The sequence below is a fragment of the Haemaphysalis longicornis genome, unplaced genomic scaffold (genome assembly GCF_048455015.1).
Source record: "Haemaphysalis longicornis isolate Haplotype H1 unplaced genomic scaffold, Haemaphysalis longicornis Haplotype H1 scaffold_3, whole genome shotgun sequence".
Classification (NCBI taxonomy): Eukaryota; Metazoa; Arthropoda; class Arachnida; order Ixodida; family Ixodidae; genus Haemaphysalis; species Haemaphysalis longicornis.
The window spans coordinates 5597074-5606022 of record NW_027526335.1 but is presented as its reverse complement, the minus strand read 5'-3'; the positions used below and the strand labels follow the sequence as shown (position 1 = coordinate 5606022).

At 50.0% G+C, this 8949-nt stretch overlaps 1 protein-coding gene across 1 annotated transcript in view; it reads right to left on the bottom strand.

The window, feature by feature from the left end:
- The window catches only part of LOC144173891 (proton channel OtopLc-like), a gene marked incomplete at its 3' end in the record, with an annotated part of 91802 nt that extends 87140 nt beyond the window's left edge, over positions 1–4662 (bottom strand). Inside the window, 1 exon segment of the mRNA XM_077702202.1 lies at positions 4195–4662. Coding sequence (XP_077558328.1) covers positions 4195–4511 — 317 coding nt within the window.
- Positions 4663–8949: the final 4287 nt, after the last annotated feature.

The window sequence follows — 8949 nt, the reverse complement described above, 5'->3', positions numbered from 1 at the left end:
TACGGCGGGCGAATATAATCATCAACCAATGACATAACAACCCCACCAGAGCATTTGAGATGGTTAGAAAGATTAGAGAGCAACGTTGACGCCCACGAAGAGTAGCGTTGGTTGTATCCTTTTTGGGCAATACCGAGAACATCTACAAAAGCGGTAACCCACTACGCGATTTCGTAGAACGCCCCTGCAATGGAGGAGCGTAGGGCACAAGACGGGGTGGGGGCGTCGAAACAGGCCACGCGTTTCCTGGTGTTACCTCCTGAGAATGAGCCTGCAGTTCACGAAGCCTACGACGTCACCACTTCTTTCTCGTCTCAAATCCTAGTTACTATAAAACAAACAAACAAAAAACTCGACTCAACAAAATCAGCGATTTAACGATGTTTTTATTAACCAATACAATGTACCGTGATTTCAATTTAAAACATAATGTCCCCAAACACCCCACCCCCGTTTTTCTTTCCGAAGCACGAGGCTTAAGTTGTGGAGAAGGAGGAGGCATAAATTAATTGGGCAAACGGTGAGGTGGTTGGATCCGTTTCCCCTGCGGGTGGTATATTCCAGTCCAGGTGCACCCGAGACCTGGCCGCTTCCGCGTTAAAATACAGCATTCGGAGTGCTCATACTGGTGGAAAGCGAAGACAAAGCTGCGGTTTGGTTCCTTTAAAAGTACGCTCTGCACCGGCAACAATGATACAACGATTTAGCGCACGCTTCAAAGCAGTGGCGACTCACCATCCACCTTCTCGGCCAGATGTCATGACGTCACATGACCTTGTTCGTACGATCTATGGCCGCCGACCACATTCTCCGCTAAGAAAAGTGACTGTGCGACTGCAAAATGCCTGTCTAGCTACGTTCGGTCATACCGTTTGTAGGTTAACGGGTAGCTAACACACCGGCAGCTCTGTTTTTAGCATTCCCTCGATTACGTCACTGCTGGTGTCCTGTAGCGCAATCTTTGAATGTTTTTCAATACGCACTTATTATCTTTTTCTTTCGGTTAAGGAAAACGTCTTTCGGGGCTGGGATTGAGGTCAATGAGCAACCAAAGCTAGTTCTTTCAAATTACGCAAGGTCGCATTTCGTGTTCATGGCCCCTTTAATTAAACATTTTGACGTTATCTCGTTGCTGAGACACGGCAAAGTTAGTGACAATTAACGTTTCAAACAAACAAACAAACAAACAAAAGTGGAGGGTGGTGCTTGAAATTCGGGGGTGGCGCTTGAATATTCGAGAAAATAAGGTATATCCGTCTGTACAGCTTCTCTGAATAATGATTACCGCAATGATCTGCCAGCACGAATGTCACCATTTGTACGTATGTTGTGACTTGAGTGAAATTTTATATGTGGAATAGGAGAACGGTGGCATATAGGCACGGTTTCAACTTTGACCAGAAAGGCGACCGCGAATTTGCCGATTTATACCCTAGATTATGATTTGTAAACCGGCTCTCTTGTTCTTTTTCATGCATGATTTTCATTACACTCAACACATTCATGAAGGCAAAGTCGCGCACCACTTTTCAGCTTATCCAAACACGCATCGTGATAGTGTTTTTTTTTTCTTTCCTTTACTTATCATCTTCGGGAGGACGCAGGGTGACTTCTTATCAACGACTAGTATAGAGATTTCACACCAACAACAATTAGCGGGCATAATCTCTCCCTGAGAGTCCCGCAGAAAGACAGCATGCAATAAAATGGAACGCGTGCGCCGGTCCACATTATCGATGCACACAATATAAAGGGTCATAAAAAGTAGTGCGACAACCGTGGGGATTTAGCTGTCATGTTGTTTACGAGGCTGTCTTTCTATTTCCGGAGAAAGGGGTGCAGAATCGGTCTTACTTCATGATTCGTCCTAAAGAGCAATTACGCGACTTCCAAATAATTACGGCTCGGGAAAAAGCGTCCCGGGTGTTTCTCCAGGCGAAAAATAACAAATGGCTAACTGAAAAAATAAGCCATACGTTCTTTTTATTACAACCTAACCGAGAGAACTACGCGTCTAAGCTGGCATAATTACTACAGGGAAAATTCAAAAAGGCACTGAAGACTCCTCACGTGTGTTACATAGGCGCCGACTACGGCGGAGGGGAAGGGGGGGGGGGGGGTAGCTCGGGGGCTAGAGCATCCTCCGGTGTGTCCCAGGCGGGGCACAACCAAGGAGGTTCCCCCCACCGCGATGCTGACCTAGTTCCCCCACCCCCACCCCCCAAAGTTGCTTTACCAGTGCCATTACTAGTTGAAGTTTCTTTTAAGTTGCCTCGAACTTCTCACTTAAAATTTTATTGTGGCTAAAAGTTTACTCATCATTGTTGGCACAGACATGCACGGCTTACTTTCCTACTTCTCAAATCCTTACCACAGGAGGACAAGTGCCCCAGATGCGCCCACGGCGGTTGCACCATCTGTATTCTTATTTCATTTTTTTTAAACTTTCGAGTGTGAAAAATACACAAAGTACATTTAAACATGCGGTCAGGAAAAAATTATATTTTTTTAAAGCGAAGGATGAAGCCTACCAATCATCATTTTCTGAAGTTAGGGATAGCATATATGCTCAGGGAATGAATATGTTGGTGTACGTTCAACTCGCTTAAATTGCTTTGCGTGCTTTGTTGAGCCTGAAAAAAGGCTGCAGTCTTCGGTGAGCCCTTCGGCAATGTTTTTAATCGGCGGCTCGTCAAATGCACGTGAGTGTTCTGTGAGTCAGCATTGCTACTCTTTCCAGTAGACGATCCTGACGACTCATGGAAAAAGAAGCGCTTCTAATAATCTACATTTATTAGAAATGAACACATCGTCAGTCGCGTGCAGAGGTTATCAGTATATATAATTCATTCAGTACTGAAAATGTGACAAAGCCGCATTAGCTCAAAAATCAGAAGCAGAAGCAGATGGACTTCTTACACCAAATGCTGGCCTATCCCCACGGCCTATCCCCAGGAGTGGGTATGTGAGAATTGTGGGTGGGTAGGTTAACGTCGAGGCCAAATTGGAATCGGTGAATCGGCCGTGATATTTTCACGACAGTTCTAATCGTCACAGGACAATCTACCCGAGGAGGCGTCTTGTTAGGTCTGTATGCAGTGTTTACGGTAAGTAACCTCAACGAAGGCCTTGACGACGCGCCAAGCAACGTCAAACTTACTGTACCTCCAGCCGCGGGTACCAGTTGATGAAGGAAGCCTTACCTCAAACCGTAACGCTAGGCCTAACACCACCCAATAGGACGTGAGGCCGGCGCATACCCGCATTCGCTGCTTGAGTGAGGCGCAGAACCAGCAGTAACAGGTCTTACCCAGTGGGAGCTCTGACGTTCAAACCACTCCCGGATAATTTCACCGAATTCCCTCTTTTGCTCAATTTAAGGACCGATAGGTGGTGTTTGTATGTTAAGAAGCCAGCACAGCGCGCCTGAAAAGCCCTTACAACTTTTGGGGGGCTCACTGCTGTGTGTTTGCAGGCTGGTTAAAAATGTACACTCAGAGCATAATCTCAATCAGCGCTTCCTGCAGCTGTTGTCAGCATGTAGTTTATCTAGGCTATCAGCGTTTATTGCTTACTCATCAAAGGGAACGAGAGGTCCGTTTTTCTTCTTCTTTTTGCTATCTTCACGGCTAATCGTACGCTCGTATCAGCGCAAGGCCGGAAGTGATAGCCATCTGGCAAGAAAAGGAAACATCCCGCGTGTCGATATTTTACAGGAGCCGAGACAGATGTAAGATGACAGGAAGGTCAGAATTAATAAGTAAAGAGAAAAAGCTCGCAGACGGCAACGACCCCCATTCCGTGTACAGGTCTGGCCAATTACTATGAAACAATCACTATATGAAAAAAGAAATTACTTCGCCTCACTAAAACGTCAATGAACATTGCAAACACCCATTTTAGGATCTCAAAAGTAAAGGGGATGTCGCACAAGTGGGGCTACGCGCGCAATTCCCGCGCAACTCTCCGCCGCGTCACTCGTGATCAACGAATAAACAAAACGAAGGAGTAAGGCGCCGCGTTAACCTGTACGTCTCGACAAGCGCGGCTGACAGTTACTTCAGCCGGTCGCGGCGGGCTCAACTGACTTTCCCCGGGGGGGCTGGCATCATCAGTCGAGCGGAGCCCAAGAGCAGCTGTCAGCGTGCAAAAACACGCTCCGCCAACCGCGGGAGGGGGTGCGGCCCTACTCACTCTTTGGCGTTCTTGCCGGGGTAGTCCCCCTCGAGGTAGGGCTCGCTGGCGCAGCCGGCGGACGAGTCGGACTCGAGCTGCTCCGAGGTGGCAGTGGACGCCGGGTCCACGGTTATCTCGGGCAGCGCAGGCCCCGAGTGCTGCGGTGGCCGCACGAGCTCGATAGCGGTGTTGTCCGTGAGGGGCTCCATCTCGATGTCGGAGTCGATGCCCCTGTCGAGGTCCATGTAGAATGAATCGCGCGAGTCGCTCGAGCCCCTCCGCAGCCGCAGGCTCAGGTTGATGCTGCTGCGGTCGTCGTCGGACGCGGCGGCCATCGCACGGACGCGAACATCCGCGCGCACAAAGGCGCCCGAACCCTCGCGCGGGCGGGCCACTCAAATCGGCCGCCGAGACGACGAGGCGGCTGCTTGGCGTCCTGTCCTCAGCACGCCGCTGCACCACGCGCGATCGCCGAGGGGCCGGCCATCGCCACCTCTTGGGACAAGGCGTTCGTACAGTGGCGCCATCTTTCATCGCCCTCCAGCACTTGGCACGCGGCCTGCTGTGAGAAGCGCCCGTTCGGGTGGCGGACCATCGTGGCCTCGAGCGCCTGCCTGCCTTTGACGACTTTGGTACAGCAAAATACCAAAGAATTCCCCAAGTTGACTGTCAGGCGCATATGCGATAGGTAAAAAATGAACGTATTTGGTTGGTTGTGATAACAAGTACCCGTGGACACTGGAAGTGCAGGGAGTGGGGGATCTGGAGATTGAGCCGCGCTGAAAAACATGACTGGCCAGGATTATATGTCCAAAAGCGTTCACTGATGACGCCATGAATGGCGCTTAACCGTCGTTGATGGGTTTGCAGCTCTGCATTTGAACTTAAATGGGCATACCTTATGCATGAATATTCACAACAATTTGAAGCATTTTGACGCACCCCCTTACCAAAATCACCACCCAAAATACACTTCCGAATTTCCTCGAAACACTTAAATTTACTTAGAGGAACTTTCAAGGCTGACACCATACAAATGCCTGTTCGACACCTCTACGTATCTAATGAACATCGAGGGATTTATGAAAATGCGCTTTACCCTCTTTTAACGTACTAGAGGTGTTAAGTCCGAAAAATCCCTTCATTGATCCTTTACTTATCAGAAGCGATGTACGTTCAAGCCAGTTAGAACTTCTCTAAATAATTTTTTTCATGCGAAGCATATTTCAAACGTTGCTTTGGCCTCGTAACATGAGGACCTAAACCCGCGCCGCGTGTACGCGGAGTGGCAGTACACACCTACTCACATATACGTTAGTCTCGTTACCCACAATACCACTTTACATTTATGTTAGTCTAATTACACACAATCAACTACGAAATCTTGTACATCAGCAGAGTGCATGAATAAAGCATTTACTCAAAAGTAATGCCGAAGTTGCGATTTTGAAGAATTAGCGCAGTTGCATTGACCCTTCACAACTACTGAAAGGAAGCGTCGAGAGAACGCATCGGTGAAATTTCTCAGTGTCGCAAAAATGTTGCGTCGTGAGTCACTTCCAAATGGGAAAAAAATTGGCTCCAATCCACGCTGTGAAGGCGGTTGGAAAGCAAAGCTTTAAACGACACCCCCAACAATTGCCCATGCGACGTCACTTGAATTCACACACGTGGCTCTACAAAGAGTGAAACCAGATATTCTGATGGAATTCGCAGGGGCGGCTTCGGCCGGCCACGGCCGAGCTACAGCGGCGGACGCTACCGCTGTAGCCCGGCCGTGCGTCGGCGGTAAGAAAACGGAGAGGAGCGTTTTTAGAAGGGTGAGACAGCGGAACCCAGCCGTCCTAATGTGCTAGCTCAGGGCTACACCACCGCGCTACACAAGCGCAGACAGCTAAACAATTCGGCATGTGAGCTTAGTGATTCCCATTTATGCCGATTAAAACTAGTTAGTTTAGTAAGTTTGAGAATTGCGAGAAAGCTGAGGGAACTTTTACAATCGCTATTTATCAGAATGAGTTGCTTCTTTCGCCTTTTTTAATACCTCTCAAAACACAACCGAATCAGTACTCACCGATTAAGAAAACGGAGTCCCATTCGTGGCAAGCAGTAGCAATTGGTAGCGTTTCTCTAGCTGCCCGATGTCTGTATGTGGTCTCTACATTTTGTTTTCCCGCCCTGCGAACCAATCCTTAAGCTCTGGACACATGTACGATTGGTATACGCGATTTGCATGCGACTGATCGTTACGACTGTCGCCACGACTAGTCGTATGAATTTGAAGCACATGACCCGATGCGCGCATGCGATGCGTCGTCGGCGTCGCTCCGCCCACTGTTTTTGCTCCATGGTCAACTACGACGATCGCTGAGCTGAATTTGTAGATTCCGCGCGTTTGTTCGCAAGAAATGGATAAAGCAGGCAATCGTGAAGCGTTTTCTGCCTTCGGAAACAGTCCGTGCACACGCCGGCCGCGCCTGCCAGCTCGGCACACTCAGCGGCTCGAACCGGCGCAGACCACGGTCGCAACCACTTGTCGCTGCTCTTCTGAATAAATCTGATCGCTAAAATCAAGTTCCACATGCGAGAAAGTAGGTGTTAGTGTGGTGAAAAATTGTGCTAGGGATTATTGTCAGGGCTTATTTTAAAAGTGGCGATGAGATATCTGCCGCGATGCAAGCCTACGCTGACCGGTCGCCGCAGTGCGCGTTGCGCAGAGCGGCCGAGAGATGGCGATACCTGCGCGGAAGCATCGAAACAGGCTACGCAGATGTCTTGGTCACCGATCGCTCCAACGGCAGTTATAGCTTAAATAAAGTTCCACATGCGAGAAAGGGGATGATAGTGTGGTGAAAAGTTGTGTTAGGGATTGTCATTCGCAGCTGCACAGATAGCGGCGATCAAATATCCGCCAGGATGCTAAGCCTAAAGTTCCCATCACCCGAGCAACGCAAGCCGGATGCGGGCTCAGCGGGCTCTCATTGGCTGTGGCCTCACGACGATCGCAACGATGGCACGACTGCATATGGCTTGCCAGTTGCACGTCGTGAGCCTCCTCCGACCAGCGAACGATGCCAAAACAGGTCCTAACGATCAATCGTAACGATCAGTCGCATGCGAATCGCGTGCACCAGTCGTACATGTTAACGTATCTTTGCCGTACGACCACTTAAAGGGGCCCTAAATAGGTTTTTGAAGGTCGTCATTTCAATCGCGCAATCGCTAGAGTACCCCTTCACGACAATGTATACCAAATATTACACCTCTGCGTAAAGCAGGGGCCGCACAAACACGCAACAAAGATGCTTTCTTTCTTCCTTGCTCACCTACCGCTTCCTTGCCGCCACACTTTCGCGCTGTGACGTGCGACAGAGCGGTTGTGACGCACCCGTGTGACGCACGAAGCTCTCAACAGTACGGCTGCGCTATTGGTGGGCCCCGTTAAGTGCTGTAGCCAGTCAGCGTTCCCGGCTCTGGGAGAAACGAGAAACGCGGTTGCGCGCAGCGCTCCTGTACCGGCGGCACGGCGTATTCGTCCTGCACGGGTGGCACGGATGAATGTTTATCGTCGCCATCCGTTATACGAGCGTAGCTGAGTTTGAAGTCGTTTACAAGGTATTAATAACGCTGAAAAACACGGAAAATCTCTGCGGGCACAAACGGCCGCTACACGCGCGACCGCAAGCATCTGCCTGCTCGGTCGGCAAGCAGCCCACTGTGCGGTGTACGCACGATAACGCATACACCGCAGCAGCTAAAACTTGTCACCGCCCGCCAGTGCGGGACTATTGCTGAAAATCAGTTTGCAAATACGCGAAAGGGAGTGATAGTGCAGTGAAAGATTGCGCGGGGGGTCGTCGTCGTCGCGGCCTCGCAAAGCATGCAGTGTCTGGATAACTGCGGCGATGCTAAGCCTTTTCACCGACCTCGGTGAGACGAGTTCACCGCGAAACGCTAACGCTAGCGAGCCGCTAGCGAGCCGCTATAGTTGTCGGTGGCAATCTTCAATTATTGCCGTTAGCGAGCATGTTAGGAAGCCCCCTATCTTGCCTTCAAACGCTCGTTTGCGCTCCTTTCCGCCGACGCGAGCACGGCCGGCGCGAGGAGCCGTTCGATGCGCTGAGCGGTAGTAGGGGGAGCTTGGCCGTCGTCTGCTACCAAGGAGGTTGTATAAAACTACAACCTCCTTGTCTGCTACAAGCGTGACGTACCGCCGAGCGGAGCCAATGGCTGCGCGCTTCTCGACGCAACCCTGTTTCTTTAGGTGTCACCGATCAGGTCTTGCGCCTGGTCGGTGGCGTCTCCGCTTCCACAGTGCTTTGGAGGAGCGGTTAAAGGAGCCATGAAGAGAAAATGCAAGTTGGTTTTATTCGAAAGATTTCGTGTTTTATAGTGCCCCCAGCGCTTGTCCAGATACAAACGATGCTTTATTCACTGAGAAATTAAACAATTTAGGTTAAAATTTTGATTTTCCCGCTCAATCGTGCGTTTTCGTGGTCCCAAGTGATATCACTGAAACCGACCGCTCTGAAGCCTAGAATACATTCATTCACGCATCCGCCGTACAGGGTAGAGACACGTATACGCTGGCGCCGCCATTTTCGGTTGCTCGCTCGCCGCCGAAGCAAGTCATTGTGTCAAAACCGCGCTAAAATTATCGCCGCAACGCGGTTTACTGAAGAAGTTTGAATCATATTGTCTGTTTCGCGTTGCTAGGTCTCGTGGGAAACGAAAAGAATAACGTGTTGAGCCCGTTGGCCCAATTGCGGCGGC